Raw genomic sequence first — 27,038 nt, 5'->3', positions numbered from 1 at the left:
CCACTTCAACTGAAAGCTCACAAACTCTTTTAAAAGACCCATCAAATTACATTAATTCAGCAAAAATAGAATAAACACAAAAAAATAAAACCACTAAACTCAGAGAGGGGGAAAGTATCCGGATGAAATGAGATCATGAGACACAGAACTAAAGAAGCCTCCATGACAACATGACAAAGTGGGAGTATGCTGTGATGTAAATGTGGGTGTGCTGAGGGTGAGTAAATAGTAACCTGTACAGGGCTGGATATCAAAGTGTGCAACTGATGTATTACTGCATGCGTTGTGTGTGATCAAGCAGACGTATTCATGTTTGGGTTTGGTCCGACAAGAGCCAAAGAGCTCAAACAGAGGAGGTTGGTCCTCTGTGCTGTTTGCTGAGAAACACACCCCAGTGCAATGTAACATTCCCCACTCTAGAGGAACCAGCAGCTCGTACAGTGGAAGCAGGGCTTCCTGAATGGGTACGTAATGTCAGTGTGTGCTGATTGGAAAAAGTTTATCAAGTGTGAGTCTCTGTGAACTGTATCTGCACCAAAATGTGCCGAGTGGAGGAGGTTGTGTCTCCATTACTTTACTTACAGGAATATTCTTGGGTTTAACATCTTCAGGAACTGGAGCCTAGAAAAAAATATAAATTCATTTTAGAGTGAGAAGGAAATATGGAGGGTGAGATCATTTAGGAAGTTAAACACATGATTTTCCCTGCCTACTGAACTCAAAGTTGGGCTGCCTTTGTTAAAACATTTTGGCAAACAACTTGAAATTTAATTTCCAGCCTTAAAATTAAAAGAATAATATTTCATATATCTAATATCAGACACCTTAAATAATGGTCAACATTTTGAATTTAAATCTGGAACTATCTGATCAAAGAATAATTAAACTAGATCATTTGCTGTTTGTTTATTATTTACAGAAGTGAAAAAACATCCCGCATTTTGAATTGTTTTCATTTGGGATCTACTTCCTACCAAAAGAAAAATTAAACCAGGAAACTAGATGACAGTGAGTTCTGTCAGTGACACAAAAAAAACAAAGCAAAAGAAGTGAATCAGAAGAAGCTGTGAGGAGGTAGAGAGCAGGGCGAACTGACCATATCCTCAAATCTGTAGCCTGGAGGCAGCGTGTCGTCTCTCTCGCCACACTTCTGACCCTTCTCAGATTTGACGTTATGCTGTGACACATGCACCACACAGTTAAACACAGCACATCCATCCAGCTCAGTGTGATCACATTCTGTTCACTGTCTTTACACACAGCCACACATGCATGCTTGCTGCTGCTGCTATGTTGTACCTCTTTGACCTCCGGCCCTGTGTATACAGGCTGTTGGGGTCCTATAGGATCAGTTGACGGTAGTATGCTGGCCAGGGCGTCGAACGGATCCACAGCAGGTCCCTGCACATGCAACACAACTCAGCACACAAGAAAAAACGACATGCTTTTCACTGCATGCTTCTACTGTTTCAGTAAAGTCTTTACCTCTTTGGCTCCTTTAGCTGCTGTGGAAGGAACCTCCACCTGCACCTGCAACACAGATCCAGAGTCAGTGCACGCAGCTTAACAACATAAAACACCCACTGTGCTATTGAATGAGAAACAGAATAAAAATACAAGATATTACAAACACAGCACCTGATGAATGTATACCTGACCAAATGTTAGGTTTTCTCCTTATAATACTCCAATTACTCCAGGAAGAACATTTTATTTGAGACAATCATTATATACACTGAAATTTGACACCACTGAAAAATCCCTGCAGGTCCTGAAAGTGTCTCTCAAGCACACTAGCTCTCGATTTCATTCACTGAACAAAGAGTATCGTGAATGTATTCAATCCTGTCCATCAATATCCGACAGAATATAGAGAAGACAGCCTCCACCATGGTTGGTTTTAGGATCATCTACCTTAGTTTGTGTTGGTTTAGCTTTTTCGCTCTTTCCTTGCACAGACACATTTCCAGAGGCAGCCAAGGCTGCAGGAACAACTTTAGGCACATCGGCTTTGAGTGTTGTGGCAGCAGTTGTACTCTAAAATACAATGAATTGGAGTCTATTATATGCCAAGTACATGTTCAGTAAAATTCTGTCATATACCTGAAGAAAGAAATAAAAGACAGAAAAGCAAGAAACCGACTTCTGGAGCAGAAAGCCTCCACCATATTGATGAAAAGTCATTCATTTTGAAGTGTCAGCAGGTGTTGTGCAATGAAACTAGTGTGAGATGACAAATGAACAAACTGTAGGCCTCCTCTTCATTTGTTTGCTCTGGCCGACTAAGATTTATGATGTATGTGATGTTGTAAATGGACAAGTGTACGCTATGAGCAAACAGCAAGTGGAAGCATGCAAAGAATAAAGTCCTTCACACTTCCCCAAAGGTCGTTTCCAAAGTAGAAAAACAAAGGCCAAAGCAGTAATCTGTTTTTAAAGAAAGTCCAAGGCAGGTTTCTGAGTGTTCTCAAGTAAGGAAGGGTCATGACAAAACCTGATAAGACTCAAAGAAACAGAAAGCAAGGCAGGCAAGCCCTGAAACTATCCACCTCAAGAGAGTCAGAGTGGCCTGTTGCAGTCGAGTCTACCTTGGCGGTGTCTTTGGGAGACTCTTTAGGTTTGGTCACAGCGCTGGTTGCTGCTGTTCCAGCAGCACGAGAAGAAGATGTGGCTTTGACTTGGGAGACAGGTGCAGTCTACAAACATGTGGCCAAATGATTACTCAATAACACAAGGAGGAAAGATTCACAGCAACTCCAAAACCAGCAGATGTATCAACAACAAGAGATGTGTAAAACATTTTAAAAGTGTTAGTTAAAACAGGGCAGAAGAACATTCCTCCTTGATCACTGGTCAGATCTGCCAGAGTAATCCAAAAATATAAAATTTACTACCAATAGCTGCTGGGATTCAGACTAATCTGACCAGTGATCATTATATGTTTAAATGCTGGTGCTTTTTCATGCTTAAGCCCTTTTAAAACAAACAATGTGTGATTACCACTACTGTTGACCTTTCTAGATTATTTTGTAGTGGTCCAGGCAGCTTCTGTAGTTTATAATAGTAATAGTGCAGATGCAGGCAGAGACTATTTGAAAAGCCTCATTCAGGAAGAGCTAACAAGGCATGAAGAAAAAAAACAATAGAGTGAGCAAACTTAGGTGTTATGAAAGTCATGGGGACCATAAGAATCTGATAGTTTCATTATTAAAATACTAAATAAACACTGTGTGCATTGGAGTTTCCCACGTAGGAAGCAATAAAGTAAAAAAACAAACAAACATAACCCTAAAAAAGAAAATTTCCTTCCCTTATTGTATGAATGTATCTCATTTCATTTATAAGATTTATAGCTACTTAAAGTAATACTTGGATTAAAGCGAGAAAAAGCACCGCCTGGCGCTGTGGCCATGATGACATCATTACCTTTGCCATCTCTCTCGGACCACCACTCGCCCCTCCTGATGACATGTCAATGACAGTAGCACCGGCCAGCGTAGTGTTAGTCTACAACCAAGGAGCAAGTGTTTAAAGAAAGTCACAGGAAAGTTATTTGTGAAGTCAGCGCCAGTTTGTGGAGAATATGCATCCCGAGCGTGACGACATGAAAGCTCAGTGTGATGCAGCAAGTGTTTGGCTTCTGATGCCCGTGAAACATCAAGACGAGTGGATGGCTGAGCCACAGAGACATCGCACACAGAGTGATGCAAGATGAAAAACAAAGATGAAGCCAGTGAAAAAGAAGCAATACAAGCTGCCTTATGATGAAGCACACAACTGTGAGACCAGAAGAAGGAAGTCCCTCCTCCACTGTTAATCACACATCCAGTCATTCTACCTCTGGTTTGGCTTTAGGTGCCCCTTTCCCTGCCGCTCCAAATGTGGCACTTCCTCCTGTCGTGACGCCACTTCCTATGGCTCCGCCTGTTGCCGTGGTAACCACCCCAGGCTTTGTAGCCATGGCAGATCCTGACGATGCCTTCTGCAACGCAGCAGGTGTGGAGAAGTTGATCATCTACCTTCACAACAGCTCTTTGAATGCTTGCATTAGCTGCGTGTACATGTTTGTGGCTACTGCTCATGTAATTTCCGTTTCATGGCAAAATTTTAATGACTTGTTAAAAGGGACAGTCCTCCAATTTTACACACAAAGGTTGGTTAACTCATCATGGGGAGCGTTACTCAGTCTGTGAAAAAACAGTATAATATCTCACTCCGATGACATCACCTTGACATCATCAAGGTTATCTCGCTTGGTCTTAGAGACTGGGGGGCATAATAAATTATGAGATGCATTATGGGACATGTATGACAGTGTTTTTGGAGGTTGACCTGTACCAAAGACTAAAAGTCATAATATCTCGGCTTTTTTTGTTTCTATTTTTTTTCTTCTTCCTGTCCCTAACTTTATGGAAGTACAGTACTACATGGCTGGAAAACCCCTTCAAACTGAAAGAAAAATATAGTAAGACTAACAATAAGCGAATATGCAAGAAGACTCTGCCAACTGGAAAAAACGGCTGATACTGATTATCACACTTACTGTAGCTGCATGTCTTCGTATAGCTCAATATGTTAAACTGCCCACAGCTCTACACACACTGCCACTGAAACATAAGCAGCTGTACTCCACTTTGTCAAAGTCGAACAGGAGGCATAAAGAGAGGCAGAAAGGTCAGCCACTAACAAGAGTCTCTTATAGCTGAGGGTTACTGACCAAGTACTTTAAACTGAGTCCATTAATAAATCTAAAATGACAACACGTACTTCTCTCACAGTAATCATTATTATTTTCTGCACAAAGCCACATCCAATTATTCCACAAAAGTCTGTCTCTACAAGACAAGCACCAAAATAAACTATGTTTAAGCCCAGCTGATGATGGACGAGTGAAAACATTTCAGGCTAGCAGTGTTGATTGGTTCAGTTCAATCACTGTCTTGAAGCAAGTAAAACAGAATACTGACAGACAATCAGGCCGCAGACTCCCTGTGTCCTGGAGCCTGAAGACGGTATGAGTGCAAATATATTTTATGTCTTTTTTAGCATCATTAGTTATACCTGAAGGAATAAACTGTACAACTTCTACATAATTACAATTAATGACCTCCTAATTAATATACTTATGAGTTTTTTTTAATTTCTCCACTTACTAACATCAAATTTAAATATTTTATCATAGCATCTCGAAATTAGTCCAATCAGCAACGACTCAAAGTCAGCACAACAGGACAAACTTTGATCCATTGTTTCAGAGCTGCTTTAATGGGTTAAAATGGATGTTGCTTTCTTGTGCTTGAATGGAAGGAAAAGGAAAAAAAATCTTTTTTTTTTTTTTAAATCGCTGTGGTACTGAGGACACCGCTCAGCCTGTTCCCTTACTCTACTTAAAGATGTTGTCGCTATTAAAGGAAAGGAAGTAATGATATGACACATAGCTCAGATAATGGGGGGCCAAGGGGTCAGCCAAACATAGGAAGCTAACAAATGAGTCTCTTTAGAGGGAGACAGAGACGAAGACAAGAGGTTAAAAAGTGAATGTTTGATACCTCAAATTGTGCAGGTTTCATGGTGGAGACCTGAGCTGCCGGTTTGGGTGTGGCCTGGCTCGACTGCGACTGCAGAGAAAAAGTCACATGTGCAGTGAACACAACAAACTAACATAATTATTTAAATATGCACACAGATTTCACAAGAGCAACATTTGTGGAAAACAAAACATTCCAAGAAGCGGATTTCTGGCCACAAACACATCCAGTATGCTGCAGTCAGATGAGGTCGATTCAAGCCCTACGTTCCAGGCTGAAGGGTGTGACTGCTGTTTGACAGCAGAGGGCAAAGAGACCCGAGTATTATTGCTGCCTGTGGTCACCTCAGCAACTGACAGCAGGGACAGCGAATGATGGATTCACAAGTTAGTCTACAGCTGAGGTCACAGTGCAGACTAAACACAGAGATAATTAACATTCAAAGAAAACCAAAAGTCGGCCTTTGACTTGCATTGGCAGAGGACTTTGACGCCGCCATTTTTCACCCTCACACGTACAAGGCAGTGATCTCTGTGCTGCTCTGCAAGTGTCACTGATCTTTGTCTGAGATTTCCTCTTGATAAACTAAAGACATCCTATCTGAGCTGTACAACATCAACTAGTAGCAAACCAGTACGAAAAGAGGAAACTGATTTTACGCCACTGATGGTTTAAAGAGCCACATCTATACATCTCTATCTCTAACTCCATACAGTTCAAGTATATCTGCAATAAAAGGTCCAATAATAGCTTTTAATTATAAAATATCCCTCTGTCAAAAGGGATATTATGAAAAGGCAATATTTTCTGTGGTTGTAGATTCTCCGTACACACTTGCAAGATTTTGGTTGGATTTGTTACAATATCAATAATGTCTATTTAAAGCACAAGAGTAATGGAAGTAACGACTTAAACAAAAATTCTCCATTTATCCCTGGAGTTAGAATGCGATCTGTATCTGGATAAGAGAAAACTAATGTTAGTCCAAGGTGTAACGGCAGGTAGAACGCACTGGGATCAGAATGTGATCAGTTCTAGTCAGACCACATTTGGAGGTGAACATACTCGCATTGTGAATAGATCTCAGCCGGATGTCAATGTAATCTGTGCAGCATGACCACATTTCTGAAGAAAACACAGCAGCCCCACGAGTTGAAAGGTCGTCTGACCCCACCTTTTTGTGCTAACTCAAGCAAGGAAGAGCTACAGATTAAAACTTGGCGATGGACAAACCCCTACAGCAGCATTCCTTCCCTTGACCATCATCTATACATCACATGGATTCACCCGACAGATTTATCTGTTCCACTATTAACATGTGAGGCTCATCATTAGGCAACAATCTGCAACAAGCATCATGATTAACCTTCTGAAAATGTTAACATTCATTGCTTAATTAAAAGGACCTCTATCAGCCCACGAATGGTATTCACTTCTTCTATGCTCCACTGTATTTGAATTAAAGGACAACTAAAAAGAATATAGTGGATTTTGTGTTTTAAAAATACAAACCGTGTACAAAATAAACTCCCTTTTGAAGGCGACCGTGCACGCAGCTCGGTGTTTTGAAGGCGTGCAGTGGTCTCCAGGTGGAGCCAGGTATGCTGCAGAGCCGAGCCCAGTTCTTTTATAGGCGGTGTGAATAAAGGGCAGCGAGCCTCCACCCAACTGATACCAGGTCAGGATTGCTGCGGTTGGTTTCACATCCAACCCAATGTATTGTATGGTGTTGTATTATTGTAGAGTCAGACCTAACCCAGCCTGTTAGAGAACATTTCCACACTAACAGGCGTTCATACATTTACCTGGATATAAAGACACAGCCTGTCAATCACCAGACTGTAAAACATGCTCTAATTGGCTACTGTATGATGACAGTTTTTACACCTGTTAGGAAATTTTTAATATTCTGGTCCGTGACACAACAACTACATCCAGAAATTATCATTATCTCACTTCTGAGCACCTGTAAGCCTCTGAGTGAGTTAACCAGTCAAGCCAGCTGTGCATCAGGTCTGAACTGACAGGATTGAGGGTGAAATTCGGTTGTGTGTGAGAAACGGAGCGATGAACAGAAGAGCATATAAGAACGAGCACATGGTGAACTACCCCTCTGAACCATCTGCAATCTGGGACATCTGATTTAGAAATGATTGCACCTCAGCACAGTGAGTGATTGCCTCACATGCTGGTGTTACATTCAACACAAATAAAGTCACAACCCTGCTCAGAGCTCTGTGAATCACATACAGTGTTTACTCGGGCTTTTGTTAACTACAAAGCAGCTTCGAGGCTCAATATCTTTGGGGAAATCTGACAAAGTAAAGATGATTTATTTACTTAATCAACTGATGAGTTCAGTGGGAGAATTTGAAGACCATCAACATTCAGCCTTTTCTAGCAAATATATAAATATATTTGTCCATGCAAGAACATGTTCCCAACTGCTCCTATATTACTGCCTTTTTCTGTGTTGACTGTTAATATTTTCAATATTAACTGACTGAGTGTTTAGAAAAAGAATGAGGAGGAAGTGGCACAGAGGAGGAAGTGAGGTCACGAGCAGCCCACTGTCACAGGGGAAGTCATATTGCTGCTGTTACTGCAGTAATACTGACTGTTGCCAAGTTACCACAAAAAAAAAAAATTTGAATGGCTAAAGTAAACGGAAGCTGGGTTGTGCTGCATGCTGCCTTTGCATGATGAGTCAGGTGCATTTTGAAGGTTGAAGCTGCACTTGAAAAAAATAAATAAAGAGATATTTCATGATAACATCATGAAGGTAAAGCTGGAAAATTTTAATTCTGCAAAAGTTTAAAAAGTCCAACATTGGACCATTATGAAATCAAATAAGGGTATTGCTCAGATTCACTTGCTAACATACCTGGATTTTGGTATTAATATCAAATCAATATTAGTTAACTAAAGCTAAGCTAAACAGCTGCAGGCTCAAGCTAAGGTTTGGTATCCAGCCTTTTGTTCAACAAGAACATACAGTAATTTAAAGAAACACTCACAGTAGCTTTAATTGCATTTGATTAAAGATATAGAGGTCCTAGCATTCAGTATAAGCTTTTTAAGATGAGTCATCAGAAATAAAGAAATCATGTTGAGTGAATGATATCCTTACTGCTCTCATTCCTCTCATTCGCATCATCCTCACTAAATGTGAAGTGCTTATGTTAAAATAAATGTGAGAATTAAAATTAAAGGAAGTTGGCCAAAAGGATTCAATGACCCCTTTGCCTTTTGGTCATATGAGCACAGTCCACAATGTGCTGGACCAAAACCATGGAAGCATGAGACCTACCAGATCACGCTCCAGTTCTCAGTTTGACGCAGCTTTTTTCCTCCTGATCCCTCACATACATTCAGTCAGTCAAACTGCATGTTTTCCTACTTAAATTAGCAACTATGTGTACATACATTTACCTGAGGAGAGCTTCTATTTTGAAACTGTACTACAAAACAGATGAACAAAAACAGGTCAGGCAGCACATACGAGAAACCACAGAAATACTTTTCCAGCAGGCAAACAAACAGGCTGCTTATTTAAACCTCAGTCCATTAAGGGAAACAATGCACTGTATGACAAACAAAAAGCTGACCACACAGCTCAATACATCAGTATATTAACTGAGTCATGCCGTCAGTATCAAACTATAATAAATATGATCAATAATATACTAACATGAGTAAATCTTCCCTTAACTGTACACTGAAATAAAAGGTGGTAAACGTAAAAAGGGTTACTCGCACACGAAAATTAACACGCTATAAAGATGAATCCTGAGTAACACAGTGGTATGGAATCGGGTATCTAAACCAGAACCACCAACTTTAGCTAAAATCAAAAACATGACACTTTTAGGAAGTTTCAGTGAAGTACTTACTGCTTTAATTTGTCCCCGAGTTTCAGCAACACATCTAAAGCTAAAGTAGAGGTTGGTTGTGTCGCCTAACTGAACTCTCCGTGCTCACTTGACTCAAACTCTGCGAGTTTTCTGTCGGCTGTAACTTCAAACTGCTGCATTCTTACATTCCTCATGCGTCCTGTGGAGGAGCTGCTCAGAGACAACAGACTGCCCATCTACAGACACACACCTCAAATGGTACACATTCAGGACAAGCAGCTTTTATCTCATGCCTCACACGATGCAATTCGGACTGAATCTAATGCACCTACAGTGTGATATGTTGGGCACAGAAGAGGTGACTCCTCTGAGATTTAAAAAAAAAAAAAAGTGCTGAAGTTTGGACCTACCTTCAGACTAGCCTCTGCTCTCTTGCATATTTTTGCAGAGTTTGTTTTTCCAGAAAAGCTCAAACACAATTGAGGTTTCTAGTTATATTCAAATGTAAAAGTAAAATAAATGTTATTTTGTTCACATAATGCGTGCAAGAATCTTAATAGATACCTGACCTTTGAATTTGGACAGAATATCCCTCGGACATGTTTAAGCTTTTAAGTAAAAAACACATTGGGGATAAAAAAAAAAAAAACTAATGGAACAAGGTTGGAGCGAGCTAATCTATGTAGTTTGTGACTTTAGCAATTTATAGAGGATTAATACAGGACTTTTCTCATAACAGCCAACAGGAGCAACACCTCAGGGTGGACAGAGCAAACAGGAACACCTCCATTATAATGTTTTCTATATGAAAACCCTGCAGGTAATACAGTCCTTATGAGACTACATTTTCATTGTGACTATGATAGTGCGGTCATTGTGGTAGCTTGTGATGGGACTTTGTTCAACACTGGGAAGTGTTCCTGTTATTCTGTACAGCCTTGTACAAACACACACACACACAACATAAGAGTGTGCAGGTGGTACAAATCTCATACAGCTGTACCTGGTAGAAATTTTGATGGGGCAGAGGAAGGGGCTGATAGTTGCCATGTATCTGTTATGTAAGAGACATACATTAGACCGAGAATCAGTGCAGTTGTAGGAAGAAACACAACCGTACATATAAACAGTGATAAATTTGAACAAAGATACACATATATACAGTATGATCTCAATTAATGCTGTGTGCTACAAAGTAGCATGGCTTTAAAGTCCATTCAAACCTGCAATGAAGCATGAGGTCATTCATTTTGGCTTCATGTGTGAATGTAGGGGGAACTTGAGGTTGGATTTTGACCATGTTTCTTGTGGTAAGACACATTACGAACATGCACATAGATAGAACCGCAGAGCTTTAGCAACCAGTGACAACAACACTGCCTGACGTAGCTAATAACAGGACACCGATATCAACATTGTGGACATTCTGGGAGCACTGCTGACTGTGGCTCAAGTGAGAGAGGCCAAAATAGACACAAGACTTTAGATCTGATGTGTTTCTATCACATGACTTGGAAAGCCAGAGCACTAAATGTGAACAGGGGTGCCACAGTGCCATCTGACAGTGTTTGCTCTTTCCCTTCAACATCTACAGGAAACCGTCTGTGTGCTCGAGGTTTGTTTTTTTGAGTCCTTGTCCTTTTTTAGGCGTGTATCTGCACATACGTCAAACATAAAGGCTGCTCTCTGTGTGACGTATTCTCCTGTCAGAAGTGGCAGGACAATGCAGAATGTATACCCAGGCCTTACCCAACAGCAGCCATTACAGAGGCAGCACGGCCCTCTTTTGAAAACTGATGACTAATGCTGCGCCCCACCCAACCGACCACAAACACGCACATGTGAATATAGCTGGAAGAGACTCCTTAGCTGCTGCTTTAAAATAGCACTGGCAACTTGTCTAAATGGTCAGTGGTGACAGTGCAGCTGACCTTTGCACAGAGGTGGAAATGACGAAAGTTGGTGTAACAAGATACAAAAAAAAGGTGGAGCGGAGGTGTTGAAGAAGCAACGAAGCAGTGTTTTACTTTTAGCAGAGCAGAGCTGCAGAAGGATGAATATTATTGCTGTAGGAAAGATTTAATAAGATATCAGAGCTGATGTATTAATAAACTTCATCATCACATCAATGAAAATCAGGAGAAAGACAACATTTTACAGCACGGTTTCTAGTTTATATCAGGTCAGTGTTGCAACCCAACATGCACGTTAACAAGAATAATTTAGCTCTCAGTCACACAAAACAAACAAAGTACTGATCTTGTATTTTTGCAATATTTATACCATATTTGTCTATCAGGTGCAGTATTTCCCATTTTAATAGAAGTATTTGTTTAAAGCTACATTCAAAGTTGGTGTCAAATATGCAGAAAAAGTAATAATAGAGTGCAGTTTCCCTCAGCAGACATACACAGTCGAGTGTTTACTATTTACTTGGGTCCCATTTTATTGTTCCTTGGCAACAACTGCGCTCGAGGTCCATAAAAGTAACAGTAACAGTCATCTTTTGCCAACTTTCCCAGACTTGACACGTCAAAGGCTGCAAACTTGATCACCACAACACTTATGATCGCTATTAAATGCTGTCAAATTATCTGCCAAACCTCTGATCTGTACCAATATTCTGTGATCTGACAGGTATCAGTCAAACAGGAAGCCTTTCCACAGGCACTTACAAAAGAGCGAGCATAAAGGGAAACACCATCCAGATACATACCATAGGTCTGACTGGGAGTGTGTATCCTCAGTATATGCTGCTGGGTATACTACCAAGATGCTCTCCTCCGTCTGGTTCACCTTCGACCCCCGCTTAGGAAAACCCTTTAGTCCACACTGTATGTCACACGCATGCACACACACACACACACACACACACACACAGGCGCACACGCCCAGTGGTGAAAAACTTGCTGCTCCGCCCTCTTGGAAACAAGACCATGCTGCTCGGGCTCCACCTCCTCATCCACGGGGCAGCAGAGCAGGCTGGACAGTCTGACACAGACAATGACCCACCCACAGCCTCACTGCCTGCCCAGAAAACTGAATAAGCCAGCTCAAGGGAAACTTTGGGGCTGGGTCGAGGTGGGCTTTGTGAGGAGAGATGTTGCAGTTCGATAACAGACATGATGGCCTACATCAAGCAGGAAGAGCTAAAGTGGAGGAATAGCTAAAGTGCAAAGCAGACAGGAGGCAGAAGTGGATTTGCTTCAGCAGTGTTGTTTGGCAGCTTCTGGGTGTGCCTGATAGACTAACTACTTAGGAATCTAGACTGCAGAGCTACTGGAACAATAAAGACAGAGAGTGTGCGGAAAGAAAAGAAGAGCGAGGGAGGGGGAGTCACATCACATGTAGTCTAAACCACACCCAAAGACAACCTCAGCAGAGAAAAGTGAACTTCTAAGAAAGACAAGGACAAGGAGAAGAAGTAAACACGGTGATTGTCAAGCACGTCATGTTGGACATGTTCACAGGTCTCCAAAGTAGACCCTGGACAAAGGAACAGAGAGGAAACGGCTTCTGGACAGCAGCCAGAGATTATGCAAGACTTTTAGAAAAGCATGGCAGGGCAACCTTTTCCATTCTCTGCACACACACACACACACACACACACACACACACACACACACACACACACACACACACACACACACACACACACACACTTTCATCATTCATAGCACTGATTAGTTCGTGGTCAGATATTTGCTTAAATTAATCCAGGGAATCTAAACTTCAAAGATAAAGCACTCCACACCACAAAACATGTGCAACATGTTAATAGGTGCTGGCTGTGGAGAGCAGCACCCCCTTGTGTCTAAATCCACTCACAGCACTTGGATGTAAAATAAATGGGAATTGTGTTTGTGCTGCGAGTGTTTTCTCTGTCTGTCAACTTCTGTATTAGTCTGTTGTTTTATGCTGAAAGAAAACAAGGCTGGTATATATGTGGGTCATGTTTGTCTAGTCTCTGCCCCATAACACTGTAATGCCCTGTGAAGCAATACAAAGCTAAATGCTGTGATGATTAAGATACAGGCTTATCACCTTAAGTAAAGATATACAGAGACCAGGAATGAACAGAGTAAACTCAGTTCTGTATTTTGCAGGAGCAAGGATCTGCCTTGTGTCTTATCTCTTCTTACCATATGTCAAAAAATAACTTTAAAATTCACAAGCAGGCAGAACCCTGATCTTCCCAACTTGTTGCAATCTCTGCGCCCTGGCATCTCCCTCTCAGAGGTATTTGTGTCTGTTTTGGGACCTTTTGAATTAAATCTCCTCAAATAGAGTCCAAAAACACCACTCAGCCTGCCCTCTGCTTTTGTGACTCTGTGGGTGTTTATGTCTGAGTGTGAAAGAAAACCTGCTTCCACTGGATCCAAATGCCTGACTTAGTAACCCCTGGTGACTCTTATCTTTGTTGACAGCTAATGAACAAAAGCAGACCCACCCATTCACAGAGAGATCGACCAATCAGAACCATGAAGCTGTAAAATGGGTGGTTTCCAGTCTGAAACTTTGGGTTCCCGAGTTCCCAGGCAAACTTAGTGGAAGGATGCATGATATCATATTCCTTAAAAGTCTTTGGGGAAAACTGATGTTGTACACTTCTACTGGCAAGAGAAATTACAGTCCAAACAACTGGAGAAATAAAGAGAGGTTGAACTGGTAGACACATGATTTGCCAAAAGGTTCTAGAGGTTATAAAAGAGTGAGTGAATCAGGTCTTGTCTGATCATGAACAGTAGCTGCCATAAAAATCTGATCTGTGCACTTAACATGAACCTGATATAAAGTGCTGACTGCGGAGAAAACAACCAGAAATAATGTAGGAGAAAAGTTACCAGGACAACTTGACAAACAAACCTAACACTCCTTTAAAAAACAAACTAGCTAAACCTGTATTAGACGCTGATTTGAAGGACATGCTTAACAGTTAATTTAATTACTGCATTTGCTTCAGAAAGTGATCTCTGAAAGCTCTGACAGCTGTGCAAAGTTTTTTTTATCCTCTTTTAGCACAATGTTTTGGTTTTGGAGTACGGTTGAGTCTTGAAGCTCTCACCAGCAGTGTTTCCAGCAGCAGCAAACAAGATCCAGCAAACAAGCCCTGAAATATACACTGTACTTACAGCCAGCGCCAGGACAAGCAGTTATTAGTTAGTGGTTGAAGAAAGTACATATGGTGAGCTAAAGACCAAAAAATGTATCTGGGGAGTTGGTGGAGCTGGATCACACCAAGGCTCAATGGAAAGTGAAAAATATTTAACTGTCAATCTATGAAATAAAAATAAAAAATTGAGCCTCACCGCAGACATCAACAATGCTTTCAACTATTTTCATTAAATAAAGCTCTGATGACTCACTGTAAACTACCTGCTCATCACCAAACAACAGGCAAGCTCCAAGCAAAAAACTCGAGATAAAATTAAAATCAGCTTCTTATAAATATGACTTTAAATCAGTGCAGTTGTTGCTTAATTTCTAGTACACTATAAACTACCACAATGTTTGTTACAATATTTAGTAATCCGTGAGGCAAAAAAAACAACAACAGATCATTAGAGTTAGGAAATACCTTAAAGGGTCCAGTTGGTTATTTTAGAACACCTCAGATCCAGTTCCAGACTCTACATCACGCTCAGCTGGGTCTGCTTGCTTCATCTATAATTAGGCTCACCTGTGCTGCTGTGCCTTGGGTAATGACCCAACATAAAAAATGTTGTAAAAAATTTCTTGTAAAAAAAAAAGATGTGTAACATTTATTTATTTTTTTCCTTTACGTGTACAATATTATTCCATGGTATTGCATCTAGGGTTAGGGTTAGGTAAGGTGCAGTTTCATATGTTCATAGGTTTCATATGACGTTTCATCCAATAAGTCTGAACCACCTAAAGCTAACCGAATGTTTGTAGATCTGAAATATAACCATTGTTTCTATTCATTAGAAATCCATGACCATAAAACAATGATTTAGTGCATTAATATCCCAGAAGAGACAATAAGGAAAACACCAACAGGTTTCTACCAGTTTTATTTTGATAGTTTGGTACAAATAGAAATAGTGACCTCTGTGACACTCCTCTCCTCCTCGTGTGCATCACTGCCCCCCCAAGCTGACAGTAAACTATGTATGTCCTTTGCTGTGCTGCACGTCCACGTACCGTCTCTAAGTTTAGCACTGCACCTTTTCCTCTGGTTTGTTAAGTCATGCCTCATCCCACACCACAAACATCCGCAGGAAAATTTTAACCTTGCTTTGATTAGCTACATCAGCTACTGCTAGTGTATGTTAGCTGAGGCCTATTCCTTACATTTACACAATAGAGTAACCGGCCTCAACTGAATAAAGTAGAAGAACTTCACTAACATCAGGATGAAGTTGGAACTTGTCAGCAATTTCAAAATAATAATCACATGCTTGCTAACATGTCATCATAGCTTACCACTTTAATGTGTTTATGAGAAGCAATACGCAGAACCTCACTCCTCATATCACATTACAATTTCCAGTCAGCGTGAGGCTGCTGGGTCTTCATTCCTCATCCCCACTCGTCGGGACAAATATCCTGTGGCCTCGAGCATAAGCTTTTCCTCAAGCATGGCAGATGTAAACAGACAGGAGAACAAATGCACAAAAAGGGTTTGGTACTGAACACCTCACTGTGGCACTTCCTCAGGTATGCCCAAATGCCTGGAAGCTGTCCCACCGCTGCTTTTATATAACTGACGTGACAAAAAAAAACAGTGAGCAACGTCAAACTCAAGCCGAACTAACAGTAAAGTGAGAAATCTGACACCACAAGTCTCACTGGGAAGTAACACACAGCCTGCCGACGGGATAAACAGCAACATTTAATCACACATTTAACAGGAAATGGAAGGATAATATTTATCTGAGCAAGATGTGTGTGAACAAAAATGTCTGTGTATTTATGGTCACGTGTATACAATGTACTCCTCCACTCTCACACAAACAGACACACACAGCCTGCTGGTTTAGCGCCGTAGGTGGCTTCAAATAGCCGTCAGAGGTACATAAATGGCTGTTTATGACATTTGAACTTCAGTATCCAGACAACGTGACATGATGTCAGTAAACTGCACATGACATATTGCTCTTGCTAACCGACCTAGCTGGACTGAAGTGATTTATATCAAAACATGAGAGGTAAATTCAAGTTCTGATCCGTCATTTCCTGACAGTGGAGACGTGTACATGCCTGACAGCATGAATCTGATTTGAGCAAATGAGTCAGCAGAATCTCATGAAGTGGAGACTGTACTCTACTTTCTACTCTAGTCCCATGTTGTGCTCTTGTACTTTTCATTAGAAACAAACAGTGTAAGCTTGGTCAAACACTCGCTTTGAAAAGTAACATTTTGAGACTAATATTGTTCTTTTTGCACTACTGCATTGATTTGAAAGATACTTATTACTTACCTTTGAAAATCTAGATGATACAAATAAATAAAAATGAGTTCCACCTCAAACAGCTGCAACAATGAAATGCCACTTAAGCTATCTATATAATTAGTATTAATGCAACACAGGTCATTTTGCATGCAAAATTTGTATTTTTTTATACTTTTCATTTTGCTGACTAGGTATTATACTTCAAGGTTCCCTGTGAAGTTCCAGACCTCTGGTGGCTCTATGGCATGGTTTCTCTGAGTGCATCAACATTTTTTTGTTTATCTCAAGTACATGCATGGAATTCATGTACATGATGCCACACATAATCATCATTCCACTTATCAACAGGTGGTGATAACATAGTTAGTCTCTAGCCTTGTCTGCTGTTTGGTGCAGGTAGTGTACAGTGGATTTCTATTGCTTTATCGCAACTGCCAAAAACAACACATAACAGTGAACAAACACAGAATAGTAGCGGACCGGACGGCTAAACAATGTACTGAAACTTGCTATAAATCAAGTGACAATTCTTTATAAGTTCGTACAAGCAACTCCCTTTTCAATGTCTCATTGTTTCAAAAATGTTAAAATAGAAGCTGTACGTAAAAGTTTGAATGCACAAGATTTACTTGATATTATTTCTACTTTTACTTAAGCAAAGGTCTTTTAAAAATGACTTTAAAAACATTACATAAACAGTGTGTTTACTTACAATCCCGTTTAGTTTAATGATATTAAAAAGATTGCCATGATACCCAATGTGCATTAAAAATCACTGTATGCACACACACACACACACACACACACACACACACACACACACACACACACACACACACACACACACACACACACACACACACACACACACACACACACACACACACACACACACACACACACAATTAGTCAAGACTAATTTGTACAACATGCACTCAGGACTTAATGAGAGTGTCTCTTTGACAATGAGGAAGTGCACTTGATGTTTGTTTAGGTCATCTTGTCATTTTACAACCTTCTTGTAGTGGTTATGCATGTGTAGAAGATATATTTTTCCAGTGGTCATTTCCTGTCAGTGAGTGACAACTGTGAGTTGCTGGGGAGGCAGACTGCTGCAGCACAGAGCCCGGAAAAATGTAACAGGAAAAGGCTATCTTTGTGCAGTCCTCCTTGCAGGACTCATTTGTGCTTTTTAAACTTTAACACATAAAGTGACTCGGAGAAAACTCGCACAGCCCTGATAATAAAGTACATCAGGACAGCCAAAGTAGACCTGTCACATATCACCACGCAATCACATTCCTTGTCAGATGTGTAACAGAAGATAATGACACTGAGGCTGCAGGATATGACCTTCACACTACAGGCAATTTTAACTTGTGCAAACAAAAAAAACAAAAAAAGGAACACTCAAAGTTTATTCCAGCTACACACCCTCTTAGATTGCTCCATCTGTTGCTGCAGATTATCACAGGAGAAAATTCAAGCCCTCTCGTCTGATGCACCAAACAAACAAGGTTCTTTCTCATAAAGATCAACTCTGGATATTCTCAGCACAAAAACACACACTGATATATTTTAAAAACACACATTACAAGCAGGAATCTATTCACTATGTCTGTAAGTTTGATGCTTGTAGCAACTCATAGAAAACACTGCAGGCCTTGTTCCAGCCTTGGTTAAATATCTCACTACCACAAAACACAAACTGAACTGGCAGTGGCTGACTGTGAGCCTCACACATTCCAGCAGAGAGAGGGAGAGAGAGAGAGAGAGAGAGAGAGAGAGAGAGAGAGAGAGAGAGAGAGAGAGAGAGAGAGAGAGAGAGAGAGAGAGAGAGAGAGAGAGAGAGAGCTGGTGATTCCTCTGTAAGTCCTTTGTTAAACATACAGTACAAACCAGACTAACCAAAACAACAACTGCAAATGTACTTTTATACGTGCAGGCTATCTTACATTTACAAATTAAAACACACATGGAGACTTTTGGATTCAGTACATACAACAGCACAAACACATACACATTTTGCACACACCTGCTCCTCCACAGCCACATCCTGCAGGGCTGGCCCTTCCCGTGGGCCTCGGATCCAGCTCAGTATACTGCCCATGTTGGCTTAATGTGCCTCCAAGAGTTTGTGTGTGTGTGTGTGTGTATGTCTGTCAGCCTCTGCCTTGTCTGTAGGCTAGCAGCATGTTTCCAGCAGGCGGGGAGGGGACTGGGAGAGAGGAAACGGGGAGGGCAGAGTGACTGAAGGGGGGCGTGGTCGGAGAGCAGAGAAGAGTAAGGATCAGATGTGAAAATAACAAGAGGCTGTGCAGTATAACTCTCTGGGCTATAAAGGGACATGAGCTGAGCATGGACTGACACCCACCTGGTTATAGGGGTCACATCTGAGCTGCTTCTCAGGGAAAACCGTCACCGGACACACATTCATTAAATAGTGTGTGTGCATGGACAGATATATGAAACATTTTTTTTACAGCATACCTAAAACACCATCAGCTTTATCTGAGCCAAAATCCAAGTTACTTACCAAGAAGACAACGCCTTGATTTGTGATAATATATGGGCCTTGAGCACACACAGGCATGAACACACTTCTTTTGTACATGCAGCCATAACAGATAACTTGTGCAACTACCCTAGTTGCCACCAATGAGAATAAAGGGAGAGGCCTGATTTTATATTACTTGTATGCATCACCTAGAGACAAGGCTGAGCTGAAAACTTTCAATCCTCCTCTCTGTTACAGTAATATTACCTCTTACGTATAACAGGATGAAGTGATATTGATTAGACCACACTCATTTCAACATCTGGCTGAGCCAAAGAAAACACATCGGAGGGAACTGACAGGGATTTCATCATTGTTAAAGCCTGCATAACAGCAAACAAAATGCAAACGGGAATGTGGGGAGTGTTGCTACGAACACATGACTAATAGATTTGCTGAAGGATAGGGCATGGGTGTTGGCTCCCTGAATCTTCACCTATACTGTGCCTTTTGTATACCAGATGTTTTATTTGATCCACATATCAAATTAAATACAATAGTGGCAATGAAGGGAGAGTTTCTATTGCACTTTCTTATATGAATTACGGTGTGAGAAAATAGTCTGGGATATCTGAAGCCAGTCATGCTGCTGTCATGTCATTTTAAGGCAATGAGAGTGTAAAGTGCAATCAGCTGTGTCTCTGAGGCTTTACTTCACTAATGACTTCATGCATCCCTCCAGGCTGTTCTTGGGTGGGGTGTGCAGACAATACAGCCTTTTAAATGAGTCACTGTGATGGAATCAGTCTGACGGCCGAGCCTTTCATTTCTGTGTTTCAGAAGAACACCTCAGCAAAATATGAAAGTAACGCACTGTACTACTAATGAATTTAAAGCAGCCCGACATGTAACTCGTGTTTTGTGTGAACCACAGGTTGAACGGTCACTAAAGCTACATGTCCAGGTGAACTGTCACCTTCAGCATTTGAAGTATTTGAAGTATTTGAAGCAATAGTATTGCAATGTAATACTGATGATGATGCGAAGGGCGAGAAACCATGTCCCTGCTGGATTTTATTTTCTTCAGAATGAAGACATAAAACCATAAATCAAAAACAGCAGACACGACTCATTAAAGCCTATCAAATAAATTAAGATAAAATGTGAAAAATTCAATTTTATGAAGTCCAGTTGTGGAATATTAGATCCAGATTAATTTTTTTTCAAACTATTTGATATACCTCACACTGATTTAGCATGTGTGGTTAAAAATAATAATAACTTTATTTCTATAGCGCTTTTCAAAAAGAAGTTACCAAGCGCTTTACATACAATTAAAACACAATATGCAACAGTAAAAAATATCAGGCAATAAAACAGACAGTGAATCAATAAAAATACAGTCAACAAAAAGGAAAGTCTAAAATTTTGGTGTTTTAAGAGTGACTTAAAGGAAAACAGTGTTAGCGTCCCTGCTCTCCTCTGGCAGGTAGTTCCATAACTGAGGGGCCCGAACAGAAAACGCCCAGTCACCTTTAGTTTTATGGTTAGTTCGAGGTGCGGTCAGGAACGACCTACCAAAGGATCTCAGGTTGCATTTAGGCTCGTAGGGGGACAAGAGGTCAGCTATATATTCAGGAGCCAGCCTATTGACTCCATGACAAAGTAGCCCTACTTCTTGTTTGCATTCCCCAAAGCGTATAGGTCCAATACATGCATCATGATTGTCCCCAAATATAATATACATATATATTATAATATATTATGGAGGAGGGCCATAGGATTAGACACTGAAACCCTCTACTGCTCCTTCTAATCAGCCAGCATGTTCACACTAAAATGGGATGAAGTCACACAAGTCTTCTTTTATATCCTTTGTTGCCACACCTGACAGCTCAAAACAAGATAAGCAAAGCACAAGTACATGGTTCCATGTATTTAGTTTACAATAGCGCTGCAGTGTACATACTATAGTAATGCAAATGTTCATGCCTGCACACACAGGCTTTTCCACATAGCTCACGGCATGGCACACTCCCCGTCAGACAGACACACCTTTGGAAATGTGAAGTCCCTACTGACCGAGCCTGTAAAACTAGCTGGTTGACCATGGGAAATAATAAGTCTTGTACTGTCACCTCTGTCACACAGAGACACTTTAGCAAATATAGTTCTGTTTTTTCACCTGTTCTGAAATGATCAGATTATCAAGAGCAAAAGAAAGTGATCCACTCAATATGTTTAAAATTATCTGTATCGTGTAAATGAATGAGGAAATACTAGATGTCACCAACCTGTTTGTCTGACAGTAAATGGAAATGACTCTGTGCTATATGTAATTGGAGTCACCTGCTAAACTGGGGCTCATCTTTATATTTAGACCCATGCTGGACGTCAGTCACCACCATCACCCCCACAGACATCTACAAACTCATCACTTACAGTGGGCCATGGTCCCAAAGTGAAATGCAGGACTTCTACATGACTTCCTGCTATCCAGGAAATGTAGTAAAAACGAACAAATCTGCAGCAGTTTGCGGATATATATGCGTTATATATATTATATTTATATAAAATATAATGTTATATTTTAACATTACAAAAATGTTCAGTGTTGAAAAGTCAATCAGTTGATTTGCAATGATCATTGTGCATGTGTCTGGTTACTTGAGTAAGAGACATTGTAAAGCTGCAGTGTGAGTGCTGAAGTCTGTCTCTGTTTAAACAGTCACACCCTCCTATATAAATACAGAATGTGGGCAATGCCCTGACAACAATTGATTTGAACTGAAAACGTATCTTCTGCAGCGTATGCCAAGTTTTAAAGAGCATCGAGCAGGGCTCCTCTAGTTTCAGACAAGTTGTGCTGGTTTTCTGCAATGAAAGCATGCATGCAGCGGCTATACAGGTCCCAAGCTTTACTTACGAGTTTTTAAAGTGCATTGCCAGAGGGTCAAAGAGAAGCGAGAGGAAGAGCGAGGGCTGAAAATTAGCAGATGTACTCACAAGACTCATCCAGTACGCTGCATACGCCATGAGGGAGCAGGAGGAGAAAACACTGGCCTGAGATTAAGGTTCAACCCGCACTGCCACTCTCTCCTATCTTCACCGCCAGCTCTCTTTTTCTCATGCCTTCGCAATCGGTGTGCCACTCCCTGAACCCTTCACATCATCACACACACAGCTGCGGCTTCTTCTGACTCAAGACACATTACACAAAATCCACGGCTCTACCGCAGGATCTCTGGCTCTTCTGCATATCCCAACCTGTAGCCTACACGACCCCCCTCACATACACACGTATTTCCAAAGAAGTAACATCATAGACAGATACTGTGATTGTTTCCAGTAAAACAGATGCTGGAGGTTTGGCCAAAGAGTTTAATTTGAAGCTTCTCCTGTTTGCAGAAGTGGACATGAAATACTCTGTGAGCACGACTATGGGTAGGCTGGCTTTTCTGCTACTGACAGATGCTGTTAAATTGAATTGGCTACAGACAAGATTAATCGATACTCTGCAGCAGATTTGAATAAATTACTGAGGCTATAAATAAACTACAAAGTCCAGAGCAACCATCCTGCAAATATCCTTGTCACATGCGCTGTAAAATATGCAGAGCAATAGTTCCAGCTTGATCACGAGAATAATAGTGAATTACAACACCATATGAGATGGTGGCGCATTTTGTAGCCAGTTGTACGATCCATGGTTTTTCTGTATGCCTGCCATGTAAATAACAAGAAGAAACCTACCTCCTGTGGCTCCTTTGTGTTTTTCGGATGGCCATGGCTTCTCCTCTTATGTGGCATCTTTCAAACCAGAACGGATGAGTTTTTAAAATCCCTTTGCGACTTCAGTCGTCCTCAGTAAGTCATAGTCTGCAGGATGATCGTCCCCTTTGGAATAAAATAAGAGGCCCCTCCCGCTGAGAAAACTTTCGGGTTTGATGATCTAAGTATTTGGCACAACCAAAAACAACACCGTTTCAGCAGAATGTTTAAAGAAGGAGTTGCAGCATGTAAAGTCTTGCTCATCTGTTACTTTATCAAATGTATGATGTTCATTACAGTGAGCAGACAGGTCCAAACACTGTAAGTTACTTAAATGCACGTGACACAAATGAGATCATATGAATTAAAAGAGGATAAATTGGTCAGTATGAACACGTTAATCTAGGGCTATAGAAACTGTGTGATTCGGTTCAAATTTGGAGCTATAAATGTGTTTCCGTACTTGAAACAAACAGGCAACAATGTTACTTCCTTATTCTGGATTGTTTTTAGACAGGACACGCCCCGAAGCTCAAGGAAGAGTTGACTCACCGCTGATCTGATCATTTTCCTCTCTGAGAGCTGGCAGCTTTAAGAAGCACAATGTTGCTCCCTGTCGGAAGAAATAGGGACTGTCTGAGTCAACACAGCAGCAAAACAACAGATATAGGACATTATCTTTTTTGATGAAAGTGGCAGCAATATCATGATGATGATGATGGTTATTCTATATATTTATCTTAAAGATTGTAAATTATGATCTAATTTCTACCAGGCAAAATAACCCAATAGTCCAGTTTTTCCACTTCACTGTTTAATTATTTAAGGAATATGATGATAATTTCTCTCCTACCAGAAGTATACTTCTCATTTTTGTTCTTTTATCTTCTAACACTGGAAAATTATGTCTCCAAAATCATCAACTCACCAGAGTCTTTTATGTGGAAATCCCTGCATCTAACTCTACTGAAAATCAGATGTCTGTGTATTGTATGATGGACCATGTATGTGTGCTTGTAACATGAGCTTGGGTAAGAGGTAAAATGTCGGCGACCTTTTGAAATAGCACAATGCTCTTTCTGCAAGGTTTTAATTTGCTTACTGATAGATTGCATGTTGAGCGGATGCTCACTATTTATCTAACAGTAAGTTTAACTGACCAATGGAATGAGGAATCTTGGTGACTTCTTCCTGTTTTTCTGCATTGTTGACTGACCAGTATTTCAGTACAGAAGAATAGATTTAGAAATATCTCTATGTAATCACAACATGGTTTATGCAGAACAGATGAGGGTAGATCTCTGGATTTGTGCATGAAGACTGATGATGTGTGTATGGGGTTGCTCATAACAAGATGATGATCAAATATTAAAACAAGGCATTGACAGATGTGTATACAGTAGTTATTGTTTGTAATATATCTTGAAAAAAATAGTAGAAGAGAAAGGAAAGACGGCAGGAAAACACAACAAAATCAGCACCGAGGTGGACTTCTTGTCTGACCTGCCTCCTGTAAACACTCAGGCTTTTCCATATTCATTTCTGACAGTCCTGATGTCAGCGGTGCCCGAAGAGGGAAGTAATGACTTGCATGTCTGATTCAGAGACAAAGTGCATTTGACCTTCACACTCCTTGACAACAATATAAACCCCACCACCTCGATAAACTGTTTTCTCAGTCTATCACTTGCAGAGTGACGCCAATCTCTCTGACACCAGAACGTCATTTCCACTGCGTCCTCTGATAACAGATGACATTTGCACACCATTGGTTGAGCTTTGGTGAAATGAATGACCCAAACTGATCCTTCAGCTCTGGTTTTCATCTCCATTATTACTAACATTTGTAACATCTGAAACATCGCACAATTTAGTTCCTAAATAAACAAAGCAGTATTGGACTCGTGCTGCTTTTCTTAATAACCACGGGTGAAAATATTAAGAAATCTAAAACTGTCCCTGCTACAACTCAGCATTCACTAGAAGAGCAATAAATGTGTGTGGTTATCAGTGGTATTTATCAGTAGAAATGAAAACAAGATAACTTCAATCAAAAGTGATCAAAATTAAACTGTGTTTCTGAATTGAGCAGCATTGCTTGTGCAAACAAGGTCTACATTTAAGAATCATCAGTTAAAAGCAACATGAAGGTAAAACTGCGCTCTCTGACGGCAATCCATGAAGACATGTTTGAAGAGGAAAAAAAGAGAAGCACAGGAAACATAACGGGAAGAATTTTTTTTTTTTTCTTGACACTAGAATGGCTTTTCCTGCCAGGGTTCAGGAGAGGAGAGGACCAAAATGCCAAAAGGTGAGCTTTGTAATAGAAGCTGACGGTTCCGTACAAATACAGACTGACAACAAAACACAAAGAGCCAAAACCCAACACGAAGCAGATTCATAAAGCAAGCAGAGTCAAAAAAACAAAGCATGTCTGGAACAGAGCACTGAGGATGACATGACTTGACTTTTCAAAGCAGCAACTAGTGACTGCAGACTGGAAGTAGATCTGCTCTGGCTGATCACAGAACAGTTGCTGCAGGGGAAGATTGGGGAAGTGAGAGCAGGTTAGGGAGGCGAGGCAGACAGAAGACTAAGCATGGATGAAGACAGAGACCGAGGACCTCTAGTGGGTGGCAAGAATAATATGGGAGGGAGAAACAACAGAAAAGGCAGAAAGTCCAAGACATTTACACTCTCTTTTTTTGAGACAGTACCTCCTTGAACTTTTATGTGTATCAAATCCAGTTTAAAATTTTTTTATAATTTATGATACATTTCCAAAAGATTTAGTCAAAATCATTCATCTTTGAAAATCAGCTTTGTCGACACTGGGATGTTGACTAGCGTATAAATGACAACATGGCGGCTTTGATCAGTGTCTGCACAAAATGCTTTTGTAAAATCTGTCACAATCGAATAAAATAAATTGATTGACACCCATGTAAATAACTCAAATGATGAAATAAAATGTATGTGGGATATGCTTAGAGCTTGTTTTACAGTAACTATTGTTCTTCTAGGAAAGAAAATAATGTATATACTTGTAGGTGAAGATGTGTTGCACAGTTAAATACTAACAGTCATAATAAAGATGAAAAAAAAGGAGGGGTTGGCATGGCAACCATGTGTCCTTGTTGAGAGTCACAGGTAGCAGATTTCACGGGGTTGCCGAGTAACATAGGAGTATATTGATCCAATTCACTGGTGTAATTGATCGTTTTGCTTTACCAAGATGTGCTCTCTGATCACGTCGGATGTGTCGCTGCATGACAGACTTTCAGTTTGAATTCACTTTTAATATTATTTATCAATAAAGAACTGTATTATTGTTATCTTTTATTTACTTGGAATATTTCATTTACTTTTTTTACAACAGTAAGAATTGCAGAGAAGATGCTGAATGTTCTGTTACTGAACCATGAGATGAGCAGGAAGTGTGGCTGAAGTCTTCCCATCTATTTGCCACACCTAATTGATTTTGGTTGAATTAGTGTGCGTTGAGGTTGCTCCCCTGTTACCGCGGCGTCATTTGAGTCAACCTCCTGCTAAAAGCCGGTGCTTTCCCTCACTGGAAAAATAATTAGCTGAGGAAACAGTTAGACCTGTGACCTCATTTGATGAAAGCGATGTGTGTATTGCTTTTGCGCGTGGGCGTGAGTGTCCTCTCGGAGGAATAAGGATGGCAGGATGAGTGATCTCACGACATCCTGCTGAAATACACACACACACACAGCTCAGAGATAACGACAGAAGATGCAGAGAATCAATGTAAACAAAGTCAGAGATTCAGTGATCTGTAATTAGCCCGGCTCTCCTGAAATAAACTGGTCCGCTTGCTATTCTGTCTGCAGCTCTTCAGCTGTGTGTTTCTGTGTGCCTGAGTGAGTGCCTCGGTCAAAGCAAATAGTTGTTGCTAGGTAAAGATGGATTATACTGCAGATCTGGTGCAGACCTGTTTGCACATGGC

At 40.6% G+C, this 27,038-nt stretch overlaps 1 protein-coding gene across 28 annotated transcripts in view; it reads right to left on the bottom strand.

Annotated features, from left to right (window-relative positions):
• cast (calpastatin) overlaps positions 1-23,237 on the bottom strand; it is a 33,456-nt gene extending 10,219 nt beyond the window's left edge. For 2 of the 28 annotated variants that reach the window (XM_069712207.1, XM_069712225.1), the window contains exons 1-12: positions 18,836-18,991; positions 10,386-10,436; positions 8,961-8,984; positions 5,550-5,618; positions 3,839-3,982; positions 3,427-3,507; positions 2,589-2,696; positions 1,915-2,037; positions 1,486-1,530; positions 1,300-1,401; positions 1,097-1,177; positions 583-621 (exon numbers count right to left, since the gene is read on the bottom strand). In XM_069712207.1, the coding sequence (XP_069568308.1) occupies positions 583-621; positions 1,097-1,177; positions 1,300-1,401; positions 1,486-1,530; positions 1,915-2,037; positions 2,589-2,696; positions 3,427-3,507; positions 3,839-3,982; positions 5,550-5,618; positions 8,961-8,984; positions 10,386-10,436; positions 18,836-18,910 (942 nt within the window). In that variant the 5' untranslated portion in view covers positions 18,911-18,991. Of the gene's footprint in view, positions 1-582; positions 622-1,096; positions 1,178-1,299; positions 1,402-1,485; positions 1,531-1,914; positions 2,038-2,588; positions 2,697-3,426; positions 3,508-3,838; positions 3,983-5,549; positions 5,619-8,960; positions 8,985-10,385; positions 10,437-12,098; positions 12,257-18,835; positions 18,992-22,303; positions 22,403-23,050 lie in introns of those variants that run through there. The other 26 variants (XM_069712198.1, XM_069712274.1, XM_069712236.1 and 23 more) reach the window with 25 other exon arrangements.
• Between the last annotated feature and the right edge of the window lie 3,801 nt (positions 23,238-27,038).

Source organism: Brachyistius frenatus, unplaced genomic scaffold (genome assembly GCF_029030835.1).
Source record: "Brachyistius frenatus isolate BFR_SWC_R1_liver_20210118 unplaced genomic scaffold, ASM2903083v1 Contig_4, whole genome shotgun sequence".
Lineage (NCBI taxonomy): Eukaryota > Metazoa > Chordata > Actinopteri > Embiotocidae > Brachyistius > Brachyistius frenatus.
The sequence above is the reverse complement of the archived record's forward strand: the minus strand, read 5'-3'. Positions and strand labels throughout refer to the sequence as shown.